Source organism: Sus scrofa, chromosome 4 (genome assembly GCF_000003025.6).
Source record: "Sus scrofa isolate TJ Tabasco breed Duroc chromosome 4, Sscrofa11.1, whole genome shotgun sequence".
NCBI classification, from domain to species: Eukaryota; Metazoa; Chordata; class Mammalia; order Artiodactyla; family Suidae; genus Sus; species Sus scrofa.
In genome coordinates, this window is record NC_010446.5 from 123,370,384 (window position 1) to 123,393,871 (window position 23,488).

The following is a 23,488-nucleotide window of genomic DNA, read 5'->3' on the forward strand; positions in this document are numbered from 1 at the left end:
GGAGCTTGCTTTCCAACCTCTCTCCTAATATTTACTAACTGAAATTCATCTCTTTTTAACAGCATTTTGCTTTTTACTATATGTGATTACTCTCAACATAAGTAAAAGTTTTTTGAGGAAAGCTCAATAAATGTTAAATTTGAGGTTCATTCCAAGTCTACCGCACCTGAAATTTAATAGGAATAGTCACAAGTCATATCTTCCCCGGACTGCCGGGTTTTAGTGCTCTCTTTACTCTGAACTCATCTGGAAACTACGATATTCTTATATTATTACTCATTGGCCTTGTATCTGGAACTAGAGTTTAAACTTCTCAAGGGCAGAGATTAAGTCTCACTCTTTGACTTCGCATACGGGCCCGCAAAATAGTGTCAATCAACAGACCTTCAATTCAAGGACAGGAAGGGAAATGAGCCGTTTGGGGGAAAGCCCTGGCGAAAGGAAATGAACTAAGGAAGACGGTAGCAAAGCAGATCTGAAGGAGAAGGGGGTCCTGTGCATTAACACCCGCTTCTGAGAACTGAAAACCGCCAGTATTTCAAAGCCTCCGTGGACGCCGTCGCTGTCTTTTTAAAGAGGTGTGTGAGGGCATCAGCAGCGTGCCCGGCCATTGGCTGGGAGGCCGTCCGCGGCCGTGGGTGGAGGCGGCGCGGACCGGCGCCCCGCCCTCTGACCTGCAGGGGGCGCCCCGCCCCGCCCTTCCGATCGCCCCGCCCCGCCCGCCGGTCGCCCCGCCCCGCGCGCCCCGCGCTCCCTGCGCCGCGCGCCGGCCCGGCGCCTAGCGCCACGCCCGCCGCAGGCAGAGGGCCAGTCACCCGCGGGCAGGCGCCGCCGCCCGCTCGCCGCCCCGCCCCGTCCCACCCGGCCCGGCCCGGCCCCGCCGCGGGACGGGTAACGGTTACGAAGCACTTTCTCCGCGGCGATTTCTGCTTAGTCATTGTCTTCCTGGAAACGGCTGCTCTAGCGGGAGTCAGCTCTCCCGCGGCGGCCGCAGTAGCTGGAGCCGCATCCACTGGCGCGTCCTTCCCCGGCCGCCGCTCCGCCGTCGCCCGACCGCCCTCTGGCCCGAGCGCAGGCCGGGGTCCCGCCGCGTGGAGCGAGAGCCTCGCGCTCCGCTCTCCGGCCTCCGGGGGCCTCCTTCCCTGCCTGCGGCCGCCGGGCCCGCTCCGTCAGCTGCTGCCATGGGCACCGACAGCCGCGCGGCCGGGGCGCTCCTGGCGCGGGCCAGCACCCTGCACCTGCAGACGGGGAACCTGCTCAACTGGGGCCGCCTGCGGAAGAAGTGCCCGTCTACACACAGCGAGGAGGTGAGGGCGGCGACGCGGGGTTCCCGGGGCAGGCCGCGGACCGGGCCGGGCGGCTCCGAGAGGCGGGGAAGCACCGGGAGGCGGAGGCAGGTGGTCGGCCTCGGAGCGCGCAGGGGACGCGGGCGAGGCGCGCACCTGGGCTCTGCCGGCGGGAGGAGGCTGGGGCCGCTGACCGCGGGATGTCGCATCCGAACCTGCTTTGGGGCAGAGCGTCTTAAAAAACTGGGCAGGTGCGATTTCATCCGAGTGACGCCTCATCAGTGTTCATGGCTGATGACCAAGCTCTCCACCCTACTGGATCGCTCTCCCGGACTAGGGGATCCGAGAGGGCCCATGTATCGTCCCTCCCTACCTCGCTCCCTTCCCCCCAGGGTGTCCAGGTAAAGAAACAAATCTTGATTAAAAAAAAATTAACAGACTGTGTCCTGTTACGACGTTATCAAGCTGTGTTCCTAGTCAGTTTCAGCTCTGAGATGTTGGTGATATGCTATGAACTAACACAAGGCATACCCCTTGAGTGTGAGCTGGACCTAAGGCCTGGTGTTGGGAGGAGGACCCATCAGGAGAGGAGGACACTTGGTTGTAGCTTTAATAGGAATCAGAATCCATAGCATATTCTGTGTCCAGGATGCAGCTCAGTTTGTATGTCTTGTTTTTTTTTTTTTTAACCACGTCTGAGTGTACTATTTCTCCCAAAGATAAAAAACTGTGTCTAGTACTAGATCTTTTATTTCTCCAGGGCTTATGGTTCATTGCAGTAATTTGTATGTATACTGATCACATTGGGGGAAATTTTGTCTCTTATCTCACTTATCACATGCTAAAGTAGTCATTTTCAATTTGACTGCAACCACCGTAAAAAATGCATTTTGCCTTACAGTCCAATTCATGGTACACACCACACACAGTTTTCATGAAAATGTTTTCTGTATACTGTGTGTTCTGACTTTTTTCTTATTTTAATTTTTTAAAACTTGACTTCTTAAGATAGTAATGTCACATCCCATAGTTTGAAAAACATTGTTCAGAGGAGTAATTGTGGTTCAGTGTGATATTTTGGGTGCCCCATAAGAGGGACAAAAACTGGAGAAAATTGAAAACATTTGAGGAACACCTGATACGCGGACATATGTAGAGAAAACATGACAGCTTAGTTGGACTAGGAGAGGCATGTTTTGTTTTTATGTAAAGAACTTTGTAACAACCAGAGCCCTAAACTGGGATATGCTACTTGAAACAGTTTAACTTCATTGAAAAAAGAAACTGAATAAATCACTCAGTATTGAGAAAATTTACCCATTGGATGGAGAGATCATTAAATTTCCTAAAAAGTCTCTGTTTGGTTTTTTGAAGAAATTATTCTGGGAGTTCCCATTGTGGCCCAGCAGGTTAAGGATCCATGTTGACTCTGTGAGGATGTGGGTTCAGTCCCTGGCATAGGCCACAGCTGCAGCTCCAATTCCACCCCTAGCCCTGGAACTTCAATATGCCACAGGTGCTGCTGTTAAAAAAAAAAAAAAAAAAAAAAATTATTCTGCAATCTCTGCCATTTTTTTTTTTTTTTTTTTTTTGTCTTTTTAGGGCCATACCCACGGCATATGGAGGTTCCCAGGCTAGGGGTCTAATCAGATCTGTAGCCGCCAGCCTATGCCAGAGCCACAACAATGCCAGATCCTTAACCCACTGAGCAAGGCCAGGGATCAAACCGGCAACCTCATGGTTCCTGGTCAGATTTGTTAACCACTGCGCCATGATGGGAACTCCAGCCGATATTTTTTTTTATTTCACTAGAATTTTATGAAATCAAATCTTATTTTTTTAAATGGGCCCTTTTAGGACCGTTTCAAGCAGTTATTTGTTGTAAGGGTCAGCCGTATGGCATTTTTTTTAAACTCTTACACAACTTCAGATCCAATGATACACTAAATTGTGATACTTATCCTCCATAATGCTTTGTATATATGATACAAATGGAATGAAGAGAGCAGAGGCCAAGAAATTGCACAGTTAATGTTTACTCACTATCGATAACATAAAGGATTAAAAATCACCAGATTTGTGATATAGTCAATGAATTTCTCATATGATTATAACATTGGACTTTTCTATAATTTGTCCTCACAGAAGCATGAACATTTTGAAAACATGCCCATCTTCATGAATTGAGAAATTCGTCAGGAGAGGCCAGCATGCAAATCAAGCATCCTTCCATATGAAAATTTTTAAAAATCCTTTTGAGGGTTTGAGCCATAGCATTCCTGATAGAATTAATTGCTAACTTCTAGTCAGTCCTGCTGCCTCAAATTTTGTTACTTTTTCAAAGACTACTGACTTGTAATTCTGTCTAGAATGATTATCAGCTAATTAATTAGATTCTGACTTAAATTTTTTTATAAATAGACTTTCCACAAAGACACAGACCCTGTGAACTGAATTCATCTTGGTTTTGGGGAAAGCGCATAAATTGTTCTTGTCGATTATAAATCTTAAATAGATGACTTTGATGTCTTGAATTGATAAACTGGTAATTATCTCTACTAAGATATGAACAGCAAAGCGCCTGTATCAGTTTTTATCATAAGTAATCAAGGGTCAGGTAGTGGGTTCAGAAGTTTGGTCTCTGTTGTTGGTATTAGGAAAGTGCTTTTGCAATTCAGGAATGTGCTTCTAGTTACTGATTTATTTTTTTCGTCGATCGCCAACAGAATGCAAAGCACCGTGCCCTGGGTATTTATAGGGCAGTGATTTCAAACTGCTAGTGTTGGCCATTCGTAGTTATAAATCAGTATAGTGAGTCATGGGCAGCGTACGGGTTTTCTTATTAATAGAAGCCATCGGAGTATCTGGCATGTAACACGCATAAATCCCATTTTGTGAATTTTTGTTCTGTTGTATTTATGTAGGTCCTTACTCACTACGTGAGTGTATGTCTTACTTTGGACAACTATTAAATAAGTTTGAAATACACTGTCGTGAAAGATAAAAGATAAGTAGACAGTTTAATGAATTTACAAATCACCAATACTGGTAAAAAAAAGTATTTATTTACGTAAGAAAACATTGAAGACAGATGGACAGTCTCCCTAAGTGCTAGGAAATAACCTAAGGACTGACTTTTTACAAGTCGACTTCCACAGGCTCTGACTATAGTGGTTCCTAGATTTTAGAGTACATTTTGAGTACTTGGATGCCTATTAATTGAAAGTTCTACTCCCTTAGAGGGCGATTCAGCAGGTCTAGGATGGGGCTCAGGAATTTCAAAATATTTTTTTTCCTTTTTACAGCCACACCTGCAGCATGTGGAAGTTCCCGGGCTAGGGGTGAAATTGGAGCTGCAGCTGCTGGCCTACACCACAGCCACAGCAACATGGGATCCCAGGTGCATCTGCGACCTGCGGTGCAGCTTGTGGCAACTCCGGATCCTTAACCCACTGAGCGAGGCCAGGGGTTGAACCCGCCTCCTCAACAGAGATAATGTCAGGTTCTTATCCTGCTGAGCCACAGTGGGAACTGCAGGAATTTAAATTTTTAATAAACACCACTGGTGACTCTGATGTAGATGTCTCCCTGGCCACACACAGAGAGTCATTTGTCTTTAGGAATGTTGCATAGTGTTTAATGTCGTGCTGGTCAGGCTGCCTGGGCTTGAATCCAAATTGCTACGTTTATGGGCCTTATTCTTGACACAAGTTTTTGTTTCATTGCGAATGCTTTTAACTTTCAAAAGTTTGCTTACATTTTCATAGATACAAAAATACTTTTAAATGCTTAGATTACTGCTTTAGGTCAAGAACTTGAGATAAATTAAGAGGAGGATAAAAACAGGTCGAAATTGATCTTCTTTAAAGGAAACAGAAACTTTGCAGAATTAAAATTTTGGGTTTGGTTTTTCCTACGGATATCTTATTTTTCCTGTTTATCAGAGCCATGCAGTCTTCTTGGAGAAGTACAGAAAAATGTGTCGCGTTTGATTAATGTTTCCAAATGCCTTTCTCTTACAGCTTCGAGACTGTATCCAAAAGACCTTGAATGAGTGGAGTTCCCAAATCAGCCCAGATCTGGTCAGGGTGAGTGCTCGGTGGATGCAGAAACCACGGAGGTCAGAAAGAAAGGGAAATAAGCAGGGAACGAATTTCCTCCGTTTTGATAGGGAAGTTTAAGAGGCAATGAGCATGAAACTCACTGTGGTTGATTTGCCGCGAGGGCAGCCTGACCCAGCAGGCGTAGGCATAAGCGAAAATCTGGATTCCGTCATCAGCTCTTCAACTGGACAGGAGGCCAAGATTCCCACCGCAGTTTGCCCCCCGAGTCTTTTGTTCCGGGTTGTATTTGGTCTAGTAGAGGAATGACCTTAAAACAGTTTGGGTTAGTGCTGAGTGCTCTGGTAGAATATAACCCAAAATATGGTCATCAGAAATGATTTTTAAATGTCAGTGTCTAATGAAAGCGTCAGGAACTGTGTTGCAGTCCATGGCTGGTGCCATGCATGTGAATATACAACACACTCGGCTGTAAACCACTCTTGAGAAGTCGCTCAGCCAAGGACTTGTAACAGATACGCAGATCCCTTTCAAAGCATGAAGACGACCTGTGCTGGAAGTAACTGCTGCCCTAGCCTCGGGCAGGCGGGTAGCTCTGCAGCTGCCAGGCGGACAGACACCCGTTAACGTCATCTCCCAGAGTCTCTGGGTCTCTGCAGTGGCCGTGGCCCTTCCCGCTATGCCTGACCTGTGAATTTTGGATGTGTGCCGGGCATTGACATGTGCTCTGGAACCCCGGGCCAGGCCTCACTGTTTACTTTCTTGTAATCTTGTAAATATGAGTTAGTACGTTTGTGGTTTATATGTACCAACATGTTATATCGTTTCTCTCATTCATTACTCATTATTATGCACTGTAATGGCCTTTACGTTTCATCCACTCAGAAAAAAATATAGATATTTTGGCTTAAAATGTTTGTGATTGTTGTGTAGAAAGTTTTTAACATGTCAGTTTCCAGAAGGAAAGTATTATTTTTCGTTAGTTTCTTTTCTGAGTAAAATTACATTTACTGTGCTAGTACTTCAAACGCCTCACACACCATCCAGTTTGTTTATTTGTTTGTTTTTGATCATACATCCCTCTGTCTCCTCAAAAGGAGATACTTTGTACCAGAAAATGGACACACACACACACACACACACACAAAACACTTCACCTTTTTTTCACGGCTTTACAAACCTTATGAATCCCATCTAGACCTCAGGTAAAAACCCCTATTGTCTTAGGGGTGCTGTGCTTCTAAAGAGTGTTACGGACAATCGAACATATATATAGCTAATTAGAAGCATTCATGTTATATTTATTATAAATATTATCTGTTCATTATAGGAGTTTCCAGATGTCTTGGAATGTACTGTGTCTCACGCAGTAGAAAAAATAAATCCCGATGAAAGAGAAGAAATGAAAGTTTCTGGTAAGGTCCAGCCTTCACAGTTCATCTTGTTACATGGTGGGTGGTAGTGGGTTGTGTCGGGCATGGGAATGAGCCTTTCTTTGCTTCTGGCAGTGGGCACCTCAGTCACCAAGTGTGGGAAATAGAAAGATTTTTACAGAGGCTGTTGCAGGAGGTCACCGTTGGCTCCGCCTCTTGGTGACACCCTGGCTAGCTAAGGCACCAGACGTCAGAGCAGTAGGCAGTGGAAGGCCTAAGGGCAGGCCAAGAGCGCTGTTGCCCGGAGCAGGTGCAAACCCTCCCTCCCCGCTGTGACACTGCCAAGCAATGGCTGAGGTTGCCTGGGAGTCTGGAAAGAAGTCTGGACAAGTTGCATGAAGAGAAGTACAACGCACATTACACCCATCTGACCGAGGTACCGAGGGACTCCTACTTTCTAGAGACAGTGCTGAGCTCAAGGAATGAAAAGGTGCACCGTTCCGGCCTCAGCTTACAGTCTGCACAGTGTGATCACCAAGTGCTTGGCTTAACTAGATGGAAATTCCTGCATGTGCAGGTGCCTGAATGATATAATCTTGGGCTAACAAATGATTTAACCTCTTTGAGCTCAGTTTCCTCATTTATAAAACAGGGACACATCTGTTTCACAGGCTTCTTTGTAAATTAGATGAACAGAAGAAGCACCTCACACAGGGCTTGGCCCAAAGTAAGTGCCAGGTAGCTGTTATTTATGTGGTTGTCTCGTGCTTATTTTATTATTACGATTATTGGGATGGACATGTAAGATGAGATGGCGCATTGTCTTTTGACTCTAATAACAATAACTACCATTGTCGAATCTTGCTGTGTATACCAGGCACTGTACTTGACACTTTGTGGTCTGTTTCTTCATATAATTTTTGAAACAGTTCTGCAGGTAGGTTTATCATTCCCATTGCAGGAGTGACGTTATGTAACTTGAAAGTTGTCATACAGCAAGCAAGTGATTGAACTAGGAAGCCAGCTACAAAACCCACTTCTTTAAGTTCACATTGCTCTTTGTGTTGGAAAGGGAGTCAAGGCAACATATCTCCGTAGCTGATTGCAGGTCTTCATGGTATAGCCCCATCTTGGAGCTCTTACAAGTGTCCTCAGTTCCTCGAAGGCTTGAGACTTTTGATAAGTATCAAAATTCTCCACATGAATGCTGTAGGTGTGGCCATTTAAAAAAAAATTCTCCACATACGATGCGCTTTACTCTCCATTTCCCTAAAAATGGTGCATCTTTCGGAGGGAGAACCATTTCGGATGGCACAAATTCATGGCCAGAGGGATAATGATGGCAGTGTTTTTATGGAGTATAATTACAGGAGCTAAGCTTGGATCAAGTGGTGAAGCTTGGCGCTCACCTGGTAATGACGTTGTGATGGCCTTTAAATAGCGAAGTCATGTGAGGAGACCAGGGGTGTTAGGAAGGTTATGTAGCAGTAGAAGGGAAATGACAAACACAAGAAATGTGCAAGGAAAATTTGTTGTATATGTTGATTGCTGGGCACTTTACATAAGGGTATTTCATTAACCCTGTTTTCTCTGCATTCCCCTTTCTGATTTTCTCTCTCGCTTTCCTATTACTCCACCTATTTGTCTACTGAGTAAGTTCAGATTTTTGAACAGTGAGTTTAGATAAAATAAAGTTCAGTTGGGATCAAGCCAAAGTCTTAAAATAAGTAAGTAAATTTTATATAATACATACATACATACATACATACATACATATATATATATATAAAGACAGCATATCCCATATTGTTAGGAGAATAATTGCGCTTTTAGTGGTCTGGTAAACTGGTACAAATCTTCCATAAAATAGGAGGTAAGTAAATAGAATAAGACTCATAGAAAAGATGATATCCTTTGACTCCTAATCGCATTTCTGGCCAATTTGTCCTTCGAAAATGCTTCAGGCATAAAGTTGAACAAAAAGTTACCATTGACGTTTGTTTTCGCATTTTATGTGATAACAAAAAGCTGGAGTTAATGTAAATGTTCAGAAAGCAGGAAATCATTTAATAAGGTATATACCCGACGAGCCGTCCAAAATGAATATGTAAAGTTATTAAAAACACAGCACATAAAAATCCACACAGTAATTGCTTTCGGCGATGAGACCATTTGACCAATTTGATTTTGGTCTTTTTTCTTTCTTTTTTTTTTTTTTTTTTTTTTTTTTGTCTTTTTAGGGCCGCACCCATGGCATATGGAGGTTTCCAGGCTAGGGGCCTAATCGGAGCTGTTGCTGCCTGGCCTACACCACCGCCACAGAAATGCCAGATCCAAGCCACGTCTCTGACCTACACCACAGCTCACGGCAATGCTGGATCCTTAACCCACCGAGCAAGGCCAGGGATCGAACCTGCAACCTTATGGTTCCTAGTCGGATTCCTCAACCACTGAGCCACGACGGGAACTCCCTGATTTTGGGCTTTCTACTCTTAGAGGTTTTCCTCATTCCTAGAGTGACCGTGTTACCATTACGATTTTTTAAAATTTTAAGATAACTACTGCATAGAGATGTAAAAAAGCACTTATTACATAAAGGTAAACTGAATAGAAGTAGAAAACAAAATATACCCTGCTCAATATAACCAAAAATTTGAATGTCATGTCTAAAAATGAAAATGATGGTGCAGTACAGCAGAAGCTGACACGACGTTGTAAATCAACTATACTTTAATAAATAAATTAGTGAGTGAAAATGATTGGATTATGAAGGTGGGATTGGGGATGGTTTTTTTTTGTTTCAATTTTCTTCTCATTAGCAACAGTTTTAATTTAGTCTTTACGTAGATTTTAGTTTATTGGAGAAAGCTTATAATATGCTCCTTGAATGTTTAATTCATAAAAGCATATATACATTTTGAGTAATTTTAGTTTCTATATCTGACCCGCCTTCTAATAAATGGGTAATTAATATTTGCCTTGTTTTGACAAACAGATATTTGCTGGCAACTGGCCTATAATTTTAAAATCATGATGGAAATATACAATTCCATTGTAATTTTAAAATAACAATGGAAAATATATATCTAGGTCTTCAAATGAAAACTATAAAACAGTGCAACCAGGAAAGGAAAAATAATTCATTTGGGATTATCTGTCATCCTAGTACTGTTACCTGTGTTACTGCTGTGTGGTAGGATGTTACTCAGGTATAGTAATCTGTTTTGTTTTCTTTGCTATCCAGCAAAACTGTTCATTGTAGGATCAAACTCTTCATCATCGACTAAAAGTGCAGTTGACATGGGTAAGCAAAATTTTAACTTTTTTATTTTCATAGTGGACTTTAAATTAATTTAGGGGTATTAGTTATATCTTGTGTTCATTAGGTCCAGGTAACAAAGAAAATGAGCTCATTCCAGTTTTACCTTTTAAAGTTCTAGTCTAATTTCTTAAAACTTTGGTAGAATCACATCATACGTAGGATCATATTTTGATATAGAAGGGGAATGTAAAAGATGTGACATACATAATTAAATGTTAACTACATGTTTGGAGTTAGAAATTCTCCTTAATTGTATTCTTAACAAATTACACCAGTGTTATATCAAGTTATGTCAAAACAGGAACAGCAAAAACAAGCATTTTGATATATATTTGCTTAGGTTACTATGGCATTATACTTATTCAATATTTTTCCTATGAAAACATTCTTCCAGTATTTATATACTTTGAACAATAACATAAATAGCACTTTAATATAACTGTGGAGTGAACAATAATCATTAAAAATAAACTCTTGGAGTTCCCATCGTGGCGCAGTGGTTAATGAATCCGACTAGGAACAGTGAGGTTGCGGGTTCAATCCCTGGCCTTGCTCAGTGGGTTAAGGATCCGGCGTTGCCATGAGCTGTGGTGTAGGTCACAGACACAGCTTGGATCCCGCGTTGCTGTGGCTCTGGCGTAGGCCAGCGGCTACAGTTCAGATTGGACCCCTAGCCTGGGAACCTCCATATGCCGCAGGTGCAGCCCTAGAAAAGACAAAAAAAAAATAAAAATAAAATAAACTCTTAAAATTGGTTTTGTAGAAATTAAAGAATTACTGACTTCTATAAATATAAATTAAGAACATAAATTCAGTTTTGCAGAGTCTCAGTCTTATTCTTTGCTATGACTACCAATTATAGACAGGTCAGAAGCTACCATTAAGTCCTGGGGCCTGGGAGACAAGGGGCCTCTTCCCCAGAAAGAGGAGTTGCTGGTAGCTGTGGTTCGGACGGCAGCTCAAAGACACCCACTGGTCTCCCACACGGACCAAGGAGATGAATGGCACTTAGGCTTGTTTAAAGAGTGGGAATGTTCTAATGACAGGTAAATTATGAGACCCAGTGAAATAACCTGTTGTATGGAATACTAGTGAACTCTATGGACAGAATTCAGTGGGGGTGCTTAAAGGACATAAGAAACAACCCACTTTTCTTTTTTCTTTTTTTTGGCTTTTTAGGGCCTCACCCACAGCACATGGAGGTTCCCAGGCTAGGGGTCTAATTGGAGCTATAGCTGCCGGCCTCCACCACAGCTCACAGCAACGCCGGATCCTTAACCCCCTGAGCGAGGCCAGGGACTGAACCCGCAACCTCATGGTTCCTAGTCAGATTCGTTTCCACGGCGCCAGGGCAGGAACTCCCCATTTTTCTTATAACCGGACATTTGCCCCCTTGTTCTTCGCACCAGCCTGCTCAGTCCTGGGTGTGGCGCAGCTGGACTCTGTGATCATCGCCTCGCCTCCTGTTGAAGATGGGGTTCATCTGTCCTTGGAGCATCTACAGCCTTACTGGGAAGAATTGCAAGACTTAGTTCAGAGCAAAAAGATTGTTGCTATAGGTACCTCCGATCTGGACAAAACCCAGTTGGAGCAGCTGTACCAGTGGGCACAGGTAAAGGACGTCGTGACGCGAGCCTTCCACGAGGAGCCTGTCTTTTACGGTCTTTGCTGTGACCGGGTCATCGTCATCGCCCGTGGTGGACACCACTGTGGGGTGACTGTCCTGTATGTGGGAGTTTTGAGGCAGGCTTTGACGAAAACACTGGAAAAAGTGTGTTGAAGCACTCAGAGCCAAATGAATTAAGGCTGTTTCCTTCAGTTTTAAGTATGTGATAGAAATATTACTGGTTTTTGTTTTTTGTTTTTTTTTTAGGTATTATTAGTACACGGTTGTAATTTCCTAAGTAAAAGAATACCGTATATAACAACTACTTTGCTCGCTGTTGTTTACAGATCCATCATATGACCTGCAGTTCATACAACTTGATGTGGTGTAGGAACCATAGATTAATCACTGCTGCTCTCTGGCCTCATAACCTCCAAAATTGCTAGGGCGGTTGCTTACAAGTATTTTACCTTTACTGTCTGTGTTTTTCTTTATTCCTTCTACTTCATCCCGTCTTCTCCTCTCCAGAGCTTTTGGTGTCTGGTGGCGGGGAAGACCCTAGAGAAAGGTTGACTTGGCGATCGCCAGCATGTGGCTCAGGTCCACCTGAAATGTATCCATAAATTAACCAGAGCACCTGTTAGAAATTATCTCATTCTTCTCTTTTTCAACTGTGTCTGATTAATAACCATATTTTATACTTTAACATTAAATATACTTATCATTTCTATCCGATCCTCTGTCTTTAAGATGTGTTTTCCTCTGTAGCTGGAACTATCACACTTAGAATCATCTTTCCAACATCGATGTATTAGATGGCAGGCTCTAGCACAAGACTTTTTATTTTATTTATTTTTGCCTTTTTTTAGGGCCATACTCACGGCATATGGAAGTTCCCAGGCTAGGGGTCAAATCAGAGCTGCAGTCGCCAGCCTACCACACAGCCACAGCAACACGGGATCCGAGTCATGTCCACAGCTCATGGCATGGCCAGATCCCTGACCCACTGAGCAAGGCCAGGGATCGAACCCGCATCCCCATGGATTGTTTCCGCTGTGCCCCGACGGGAACTCCCAGCGTGAGACTTTTTAACAGTGTCATATTATATTGGCTTTTTCCCTCTCATGGAGCTGTTTTTCCTTTCCTTATTCCCACTAGCATGAGTCAGAGGAACACACATTAATACATTCATGTAAAATTATTTTATAAACTTTAAGTGCTATAGAATGTGATATTTCATATGTTTGAAAATTGAGTCCTTTTATTGCTTTTTAATTTTTTTTTGGTCTTTTTGCCATTTCTTGGGCCGCTCCTACGGCATATGGAGGTTCCCAGGCTAGGGGTCTAATTGGAGCTGTAGCTGCCGGCCTACACCACAGCCACAGCAACGCGGGATCCGCGCCACGTTCTGCGACCTAGACCACAGCTCATGGCAACGCCAGATCCTTAACCCACTGAGCAAGGGCAGGGATCGAACCCGCAACCTCATGGTTCCTAGTCGGATTCATTAACCACTGCGCCACGACGGGAACTCCTGCTTTCTACTTTTTAATGGTACTTAATATAGTGGAGAAGTCATGGTGTTTTTGCTTTGTTCCCACTTCTAGGTAAAACCAAACAGTAACCAAGTTAATCTTGCCTCTTGCTGTGTGATGCCGCCCGATTTAACTGCATTTGCTAAACAGTTTGACATACAGCTGTTGACTCATAATGATCCGAAAGGTAAGAAGCCTGAGATTTTCATTTATAGAACTTGATCATGAGCCGTTATCTGATAAGAAGCTACTTCTTAAAACTTCCTTTTTAACTGTGTACAGTGATAAAAGTACTGTGCTGTCATTTAGAACTATTCTTAATAGTTCAGGCCATATATCACTTTATTTTAGTTTCAGAAACCTTTCGTTTTGTCTTTGTACCAATGGAAAAGGAGCGAAGTGCTCATGCCCTGAACATCCAGCCTGTTGAGGTTTATCAACATTAAGCTACACAGAAAAGGTCTTTTAAGACCTTCTCTAAAGTGTCATGTGTAATACTGTCCAGTACAGCAAAGGTTGCACCAAAGGGCCACTTTATTAAAGAGGATACCCACCTGGACAAGGAAGCAGATAAAATTTAATTTGAAACTTAAGCATCTTAGGATGGGTATTTTGATTATTAGGTATTTTATTAATCATAACTATCAAGACATAGAATTGGTGTTAATCAGAAACATCATTTGATGAATGAGAATGGCTTGTCTGCCTTTGGTAGAATCCTTTACTATCAACGTTTTACAAGATAACTTGGAAAGCTGCGAAGAGAATATTTTGCAGTTCGTATTATTTATTAGCAGTCTACTCCATTTTCATTTCTTCTCCATTTTCTAGAGGGCAGAGGTGGCGTTTTACTTGGTAAATATACAGGCTCTATGAAACAGTATTTTTAGTATAGGTGAGAGATATCTGGTTAAGTTTTAAATCTCCATGACATTTTTATAAAAGTTCTAGTTTAATAAATATTGGAAGAAATTGTATTTTATAGGTGATTCCTGGAGAAAAAAAAATTCAGCTTTTACTTCCATTTCTAAAAAGATGGCATTATATTGGTGGTTTGATTCAGTTTATTTTTCGGATGCTTATCAGTAACCTCCTAAGACTTTATACTGTTTATTAGCAGCCTGCCCCATTATCATTTTTTTTTAAATGTTTTGTAGGAAGTAGAGGAGGAGACTTTTAAGTTATTATTCCTCAAATGCCAGGCATCATGCAAATTGCCTCAGAGAGATTATCAGTAATCCTCTCAACAATCAAAATTAGACGTTTCGTTGATGAGGAAATACAGCCTTGGAGTTTAAGAAACTACCCTCGGTCACCCAGCTGGCATAGGGCAAAGTGTGAACTTGGACCTAGGTCCTGGCCAAATTTGGAGCCTTTTTCCACTATACTGTACTTGCTCTCTCGTTTGAAACGTTAGTATTTCAGTCTGAAACTTTACTTTCTTTTTGGTTCCCATTAAATCATCCCAAAATTAAGAGACAGTGTCTTTTGCCTCCCTTTCCAGCTTTCACAAGTAATTAGATTTATTTTTATTTATTTATTTTTTTATTTTATGGCCACCCCTGTCTATTATTTTTTTTATAGTTTTCAGAGTTAGAAATATACTTAGGAGGGGGAAGTGTTGTAGATAATTCTAGTTTTATGTGTCTTTAGTAGTGTACTGTGGTGTAGGTCGCAGACTCGGCTCAGATCCCACATTCCTGTAGCTGTGGTGGAGGCCAGCAGCAGTAGTTCCGATTCAGCCCCTAGCCTGGCAACTTCCATGTGCCTCGGATGTGGCCCTAAGAAGCAAAGGAAAAAAAAACACAGCATGTTCATCATGTACATCAAGCATTATTTTTTTAGCAAAATATTAGGAAAAATTAATTTCTGGCCAACAATAAGAAAATGTATAAGTTAGGATGTCTATGAAATGTAATATTGGGAGAATTATTTAAAATGATCCTTTCACAGAATAAGTAACATGGGAAAATATTCATAATGTAAGTGAAAAAAGAGGTAAATCAGCATATAATCACAATATGATTTCTAGTTTTTAAGATCTGGATAAGTACATATATATGTGTAATGTATGTGTGTACATAAATACATGGCAATGGAAATGCCATCTCTGGTCCGTAGGATCATGGGTACTTTTTTGTCCTTGTGCCTTCCTGAATTGTCCCTGTCTGTATGTTAGACACCCGGAGGTCTTCCAGAAACACAGATGTTCAGGCTCCACTCACCCACAATTGTGAATTCAACTGCCAGAGCTACGGGGGTGGATACTCTCTAAAGAACTGCCTGGGTCTTTCTGATTTTCTGGTTTGGATTTGTAGCACACATGAAGGATAAATGTGTGCTATAAATTATATATAAAATTATATTCACTTTTAAGGTGTTTCTTTTATTGTACTTAAATGCTTACCCACATAGTAAAGTGCGCTTGTTTTCAAATTTAATGATTTGGGGGTTCATTTGCTGTTGGTTTGTCTGTTCGAAGAACTGCTTTCGGAAGCGAGTTTCCAGGAAGCTCTTCAGGAAAGCATCCCTGACATCGAGGCACATGAGTGGGTGCCCCTGTGGCTACTGCGGTACTCGGTCATTGTTAAGAGCAGAGGCATCATCAAATCCAAAGGCTACATCTTGCAAGCTAAGAGAAAGAGCTCTTAACCAGGACCCAGCGTCATAACCCACTGACTCGTGTCTCCCTTGAATATAAGATAAAGTCGAGACTGTGGAAATCAAATTCCTGCCTGTAAAATGTGTCATTGAGGCAGATGTTCTGTCGTTAGTATTTGGCGACATGTTATCTGTCGAGCTTGAATCCTTCTCTTGCTTCCATACCAGTTCACTCACCTGAACCGTTGTATTGTTTTCATTTAACTCTTGTTTTCTAGTTGAAATTGTCTATGAAGAAAATACTTGCAATATATTTTTCCTTTATTTTTATGACAGTAGAAATCAAGAAAATTTGTTGTTAGATCTATTTTGGCCTAGGCATCAGGGTAATATATATATACATATTTTTATTTCTAAAAAACTCATTAATTGCTTCTTATTCTATAGTATAACTAATCAATTTAATTACATTTGTTAAAACTGAAGTAGTGGAAGATATTTTTTCTGACATTGATAAGATAATTATATCTCGGAGTAACTTGGAGTAGCTGGGATCTACTAACTAGTATTGTAAATAAAATCCCTTTCTTCATTACATGAGTGGAAACTTAAATTTTCTTATGTGTCCTTGCTTGGTAGTTTACCTGTAATGATTTAACCTCATATTCTTATGCCACATTTGCTCTTGCTATTATTACAAAGACAAACCAAAGTAAATCTGTAAAGGAGACTAGAAGCTTTGAAATTATTGTTTGGGGGTTTTATAAAAGCAACTATTGTCAACCTCCAGATTCTTTTTAATTCTTGATTTATTCTTAATAATTTGCTACCCATTCAAGAATATTCAGTAAATATTGAGCACAAACCCAAATGTGCTGGGCACTCTAGGCTCTGGAGAGAGGAGGGGAAACAGGGATTAATCAGTTGAGGAGTTCCCTGGTGGCTCAGTGGGTTAAGGATCTGGCATTGACACTACTGTGGCTTGGGTTGCTGCTCTCGCACAGATTCGATCCCTGGCCTAGGGACTTCCATATGCCATGAGCAGGGGGGAAAAAAAGAATCGGCTTGGTAAAATATGCAATATTTGTTCCCCACTAGTAATCAACTACAAAGAACTAAAATCCAATAAAGGGGGTAAAAAAAATCTATAACTATTGAAAAACAAAATGATATAACCAAAACTTTAGAGCTAGAAGAGATTACGGATAATTTAATATGACTCCTCATTAGTTTAAGAACCAGAAAATAGCAGATAAGTAAGCTGTGACCTTTGATATACATGTCTTTGTACTTCCATAAATTTTTATGTATAACCTAAATGGTTTGCAAAATTCTTTAAAAATCCCTTATATCTCAGTTAATACTCCTAAACCATGTATTTTAGTATGCGGCTTATAAAACTAAGCTAATTATAGATAAACTAATATATAAAACGAATTTTGCCCACATGTTTTCAACTTAGGGAAGAGAGCTGTGGTTTCATATTCAAAATAAATACGCTAGACTCTTTTTCTATCTTAGGTAAGATAAGTTTTCTAGTTACCTAGTTTACTAGTTGGATAATTTGATCATTAGAATTGAAATGTGAAATCAGCTGATTTACCTGCAAAGACTTGTTTAGACTTTGAGGTTCCTAAAGCCTTACATATAGCGTTTATATTAATTGTATGGGATGGTATGAAATGTATATAGTTAACTTTTTTATTTGGAAACGTACAACATTTTTTAATGTAACGTAAGTCTTTAAACACTTGGTTTAATTTAAGCCTATATAGTAAATTGGACAAAATACTTTAAGAGGGAACTTTAATATCTCATTGGTTATTTTTTTAAACCCTGGACTTATAAAAGTGAATGTTTGAAAGGTTATTTTGAAAATAGAAGAAATGCTAATATATCCAGAATTCATCAGGAGCTTTTTTTGTGTTTTTTTCCCTCCACTTTTGACAAGGAAGTGAGATTATAAATTCATTTTGTGAGGGGGATCATGCATGGCTTTTTAAAATGAATTTGTTCTGCTTCAATACCTTAATTTCTGCTATTGAATAACATTTTTTTAAAAAAAAAAAACCTTATTTTTTAAAGGCTTTATCATTTCTAAGCCTATATTCACTTCTTTTTTTGGTGAACTTTCAGAATATAGTGAATGCTTTTCAAATATCGAAGGACTTAATGTTTAAAAGCCATAAAATAAAGAGTGGTAATACTACCAAATAATCACTGAACGCCTCAGTTACGGATAGTGTGTATAACATCTGTTTTCGGGGGAGATGTGTATCCAGAGACCTAAGGTAGAAAGAATTCACGTGACTTTTTTTCTGGAAAACCTGACAAGCTTTTGCTTGTCATTACATGTCCAAAATACACTGGAGCCTTACTTCAACACAACGTACTGTAACTTGGAATTTGCTTTGTGATGAGCCTATTTTGAACTTTCATCTAAGAAACTGTATTTAACAAAAGGAGCGAGGTGTCTTATAAAAACTGTTCACATGGTGTAAATTACGAAGACCGTGTTGTGCCAGTGTAATCATAGAGGGTCCATTTAGGAATGGCCAGCGCTATAACTTGAATCACAAATACTAGCTAATAATTTTTCCATTCACAGAAAAGATTAGACAGCTGTGTGTGAAATGGAAAAATGAAGTTACTCTATTTGGAGTGGATGATTCAGATTTTTCCGTTCCAGAGCCAAATAGTAACTGAAATAAGATCTTGATTTTCAGTGATAAAAGGTCTAAGGCTCATTTAATTGTGACTCTTTTTAGAACATTTTTTTCCATCCAGTATTCTTAATATTTGGGGATATAAGCAATTTATATATGTATCATACACATATATATATGTGATATTGGCTGACAGTTCACCGTCCTGCCAAATGTACATTTAGAGGAATTCGAAGTTGTTTTAATGAGAATCTAGTCACTTTGTGTTTTCATATTCAAACAGACCAACTTAGGATTCCAAGTCTATTTTTTTCAAAGTTTCTAACATACCAGAACTTGTACCTGTTGTTTTCCCATAAAGTGGGTGGCAGGCTATGTCTGTTTTATTTTTTAAAAATATATACTATAACTTGTATTTTTTTTATAGTTTTCAGAGTTAGAAATATACTTAGGAGGGGGGAGTGTTTTAGGTAATTCTACTTTTATGTGTCTTTAGTAGTGTACTGTAAAGTAAAGGCAAAAAATAAAGCATTATTAGATGTTTATAATAGTTTTTAATTTTACTTGTATTATTTAATTAAAGTGTGAGCTGTATATTTAATTGAGTTTTTCAGTAGTTGTAATCATCTTGGAACATTATATTGATTTTGAACTATTTAAACTCAAACTGAGTATGATTTTAAAATATGAAAAAAGTTAAATATCCAGGTTATTCATACATTCATTCAACAAAAATTTATTGAATGCCTACTGTGTGCCAGGCACTGTGCAAGGTGTTGGCAGATAGACACAGAGATGAAAATAGCCTTCTCTTCAAAGAGCAGATAAGTATATTTGGGAAGACAGAGAAACCTCTACATGAACAAGAGCAATAAACGGCTGCATGTGTTAATAATGGAATCGACGAAAGGGAAGTGGAGTTATGCGGAAGAAAGGGGACCGCTGGGAAGCAGGACAGGGACAAGAAAGGCTCCCTCGAAGAAACTAGCCTTAGATTAGGATCAGAGCATGGGGTGTGGGCTGTGGCCTGGTTTGTAAATACACTTATATGGAATGATGAACAGTTTACAGGTGAACTTCAGAAATTCAGTGTAAACACTTTCCTCAAGAGCTTGTTCTTAAGAGAAAGGAATGGCTTCTAGTAAGACAAGAAGAGGTAAGGTGTGAAAGTCACATTTTATAAAAGATAAAAACTTGCCCCAACCTCCTAAATATATTAGGATATGACTGTGTGTAGTTTCACTACCAGAAACCTTGATATGTATCACTCAGCAATGAATAAATGTATAAAATGTCATATAAGATTTGGGTGTGTGTTTTGGTCCATTATTTTTAAAGCCTCGTGTGTTTTAATAAGCCTTATTTTCAGTGATAAATTTCTTTCTTTGGATTCAACTCTCCTTTCTCTGTTTCTTCGCCCACAGTTGATTCTTGCATCCTCCTCCATTTAAGTTTCCCTTTTTAAAGTATGTCCTTAGTAAATCTTTCACTAAAAATCTTTGGGCACTAAACTTCCTAGATCATGTTTGTCTGAAAATATCTTTATTTTGTTAACAATTTTAAGTGGTCATTAGACATTTTAGAATTCTGTGTTTTCAAAAACACTTTCCCTCAGTGTCTTGAAAGTAATATTCTCTTGATTGCCAGCATTTACACTCTTGCTAATGAACGTCTGGATTTCCTTCCCTAGAAATAATCTTTCCCTCTGGTCCCTTTTCTTAGTTGCAAATTTCCATTCATTTTGATATGTATGGGATTAGAACAAAGCAAGAAAAGTTAAAACTAGCTAGTTTTCTGATAATGCAAAAGTAAGCATAAAGGACATATTGATAACTGGGTTTAATCAAAATGAAAATCTTCTCTTCTTGAAAAGACACCATTAAGGAAATGAAAATGTAGGAGTTCCTGCTCTGGTGCAGCAGGATCAGCAGCCTCCCTGCCGCACCACGACGCGGGTTCAACTGGCACGGTGAGTTAGGGGATCTGGCTGCCCCAGCTGCGGCTCAGTTCTGATCCTTGGCCCGGGAACGCCATATGCCGCAGGGTGGCCAAAAAAGAGAAAATAAGTTATGAGCCACAGGCTGGGGTGAAATATTTGCCGTAAATATTTCTCATGAAAAATAAACTGGCCATAATCAAATTTTTTAAATTGCACTTAAAAAACAAACAAACAAACAAAAAAAAACGCAAGTAAAAGACAACCCAGAGGAGAAAATATTTGAAAGTCGTATATCTGACAAAGATCTTGTATCTAGAATGTGTCAAGAAGTCTTAACAGCTTAAGACAACCCAATAAAAAGTAGGCAAAATAGATTTTTCTACTGTCTAAAATAGATTTTTCTCCAAAGAAAACATATGTACAGTTAATAACATTACAAGATGTTCAACACCATTAGTCGTCAGAGAAATAGCACTTAAAACCCCAATGAAATACCACTAAAATAGCTGAAATTAAAAAAACTGAAACCACCAAGTGTTGGCAAGGATGTGGGGAAGGCAGAACTCATACAGTGCTGGGGGGAATGTAAAATGGCACAACCACTATGAAAAATCACTTGGGATTTCTTAGAAAATTAAATGTACATGTACCATGTGACCCAGTAATTCTAGGTGTTTATTCAAGAGATGCAAAAAAGACATATATGAATGTTTATAGCACTTTGCTCAAAATAGCTAAAACCTGGAAACAACCCAAATGTCTAACAGCTGAATGGATAGATGGACTGTATGACCAGCATTAAAAAATAATCAACTACTGGTAATACATAGTAAAATGGATGCGTCTCAGAAACATGCTGAGTGAAAGAAGCTAGGCAGGGAAAAGCACACAGATAATTGCCTTTATATGAAATTTTAGAACAGACACAATTAATGGTGACTATATTAGCTCCTGCTGCACCTGGGCCCCTCTAGGCCTCTCAGAAAGTTGCACTTGGGGTCATCTGGAACTGCAGTGTCATCTGTGCTCTCGGCTGAGTTTGGTTTGCTTCCAAAGTGGCTCGTGTGGTGGTCGGCAGGACTCAATTCCTCGCTGGCTGGAAGCCAGAGGCCCCCGGGCTTTTCTGCCACACAGCCCTCACCAGAGGGCACCTTGTAACTGGTTTCCCACAGAATGAACAGGTGAGAAAGCCCAAGATGGAAGGCAGCCTTTTTGTTAAAACCTAACCTTGAAAGTCATGTTCGCCACGCTTGCGATGTTCTTTTCATCGTAAGTTGGTCCAGCCCAGACTCAAGGGTCTGAAGACCAGAGGATGAGATCGTTGGAGACCCTCTTACCCTTCAAACTGAATTTGAAAGTAAGGTTTTGTATGTAACAATATGCAAAATGACCATGAATGGAATATAGTTTTAGAAGGTGTGTGCACTGAAACTCTCTCATCTTTGGGTTAAGATGAGAATCTCCCAGAGTCAACCCTACATTTTAAGGGTTTAGTTAGTAAAACATAGACTATGAAGGGAGCATGTCCTTTATATAATAATTAATAATTACTGTTTTCATATCTGCCCCAAATCTACTTTAAGAAGAGAATAGGTAGAGGAGGTAGAGAGAAAACAAAAACAATACTTGGCGGTTTTGCCCTGATCAGCAGGCCAGCTCAGTCTTCTCATGTGAATATATACTGATGTTTTAATCTTAGTATTTTGTTTCTTGACTTTTTTAGACTGTAAATGTTTGGAAGTGGGGTTTTTTGTTTAAGGGGCTTGTATGTAAATAGAGCACACTGTCTAATAGGCTCCCAATTTCCTACACCCTCTCCTGTGATCTTATTTCATACATTTGCTGATGTTAAAGTTATCATATATAAGAAGTTCCCAGGTGGCACGGCACGTTAAGGACCCGGTATTGCCCGTGTCTAGTAGGTGCTCAGTACTATTACTGGGATTGCTGCTGTTGTCTCTGCTGCTTTCATCCCCACTACGCACCTCCAGATGGTTCACTTTCCTTCCTCTGCCCATTCCACCTGCTCTTCTTAGCTGTCTTCTGTTCTCTTATATAATCTCACCGCTGCCTGGCTGTACTGAAATTCCTTGGTTTTGCTCCTTATCAATTCCCCATAAAATCCATCTAAAGTTTTTTCATCCTTCTGAGCAGATGAATCACCTACTTAGAGACTGATGGCATCTACCTCAAATCCTCTCCTCACCACTTAAATTTCCCTGCATTTACATTCTCTCTGCTTCAGCTATCAACCCTTCCCCCTTGCCTCAAAGGAAAGAGCATTCTTCTGTAGCTAATCCCCACAGCCCAATTTTTTATTCCATTCTTTAGCTCAGATTAGGCTCGCCTGCAGGACATAAGACTGCCCCCAAATAACAGTGGTTTAAAAAGAGGTGTTTCTATTGATGAAAATCTTTTAAATTAGGCCATTTAGGACTGATAGCTGTGCAACAAATCAGGAATCCATGTCTTTTTGTCACTGCTCTGCTAACCTTAAAGCATGGCCCTAATCTTCATGGCACAAGACTGCTGCTTGAAAACCAGGAGACACAACTTCCTAGGGAGTGAAATGATGCTAAAGAAGGCAAGGAGGACCTCCTCTCTTTTAAGATGTCCCTAAAGAACTAAACAACACTTAATCGATCTGTAATTAGCCAAAACTTAGCCATATCTGGCTGCCAAGGGCAACTATTTAGCTGAATGGCAATGTGCCCACTGAAAATTCTATACTTTCTAACTTAAAAAAAAAAAGTTTTCTGTTCTAAAGTAAAGGAAAAAAGATTTTATGAGGCACTCATTCTTTCTCACCTCCAACATGTTTACTTACTTCTTCAATCCCCCCCCCCTTTTTTTTGTCTTTTCTAGGGCCACTCCCAGGCTAGGGGTCTTATCGGAGCTGTATCCACCGGCCTACACCAGAGCCACAGCAACGCGGGATCCGAGCCGCGTCTGCGACCTACACCACAGCTCACGGCAACGCCGGATCCTTAACCCACTGGATCCTTAACCCACTGAGCGAGGCCAGGGATCGAACCCTCAATCTCATGGTTTCTAGTCAGATTCGCTAACCATTGAGCCACCACGGGAACTCCATTCAAT

At 40.5% G+C, this 23,488-nt stretch overlaps 1 protein-coding gene across 1 annotated transcript; it reads left to right on the plus strand.

The window, feature by feature from the left end:
* On the plus strand, positions 815 to 19,747 carry GCLM (glutamate-cysteine ligase modifier subunit). Its single transcript, XM_001926378.4, has 7 exons — positions 815 to 1,307; positions 5,309 to 5,374; positions 6,678 to 6,762; positions 9,965 to 10,024; positions 11,452 to 11,654; positions 13,256 to 13,370; positions 15,666 to 19,747. The coding sequence occupies exons 1-7, from the start codon at positions 1,182 to 1,184 to the stop codon at positions 15,833 to 15,835; spliced, it is 825 nt and encodes a 274-aa protein (XP_001926413.2). The 5' UTR covers positions 815 to 1,181; the 3' UTR covers positions 15,836 to 19,747.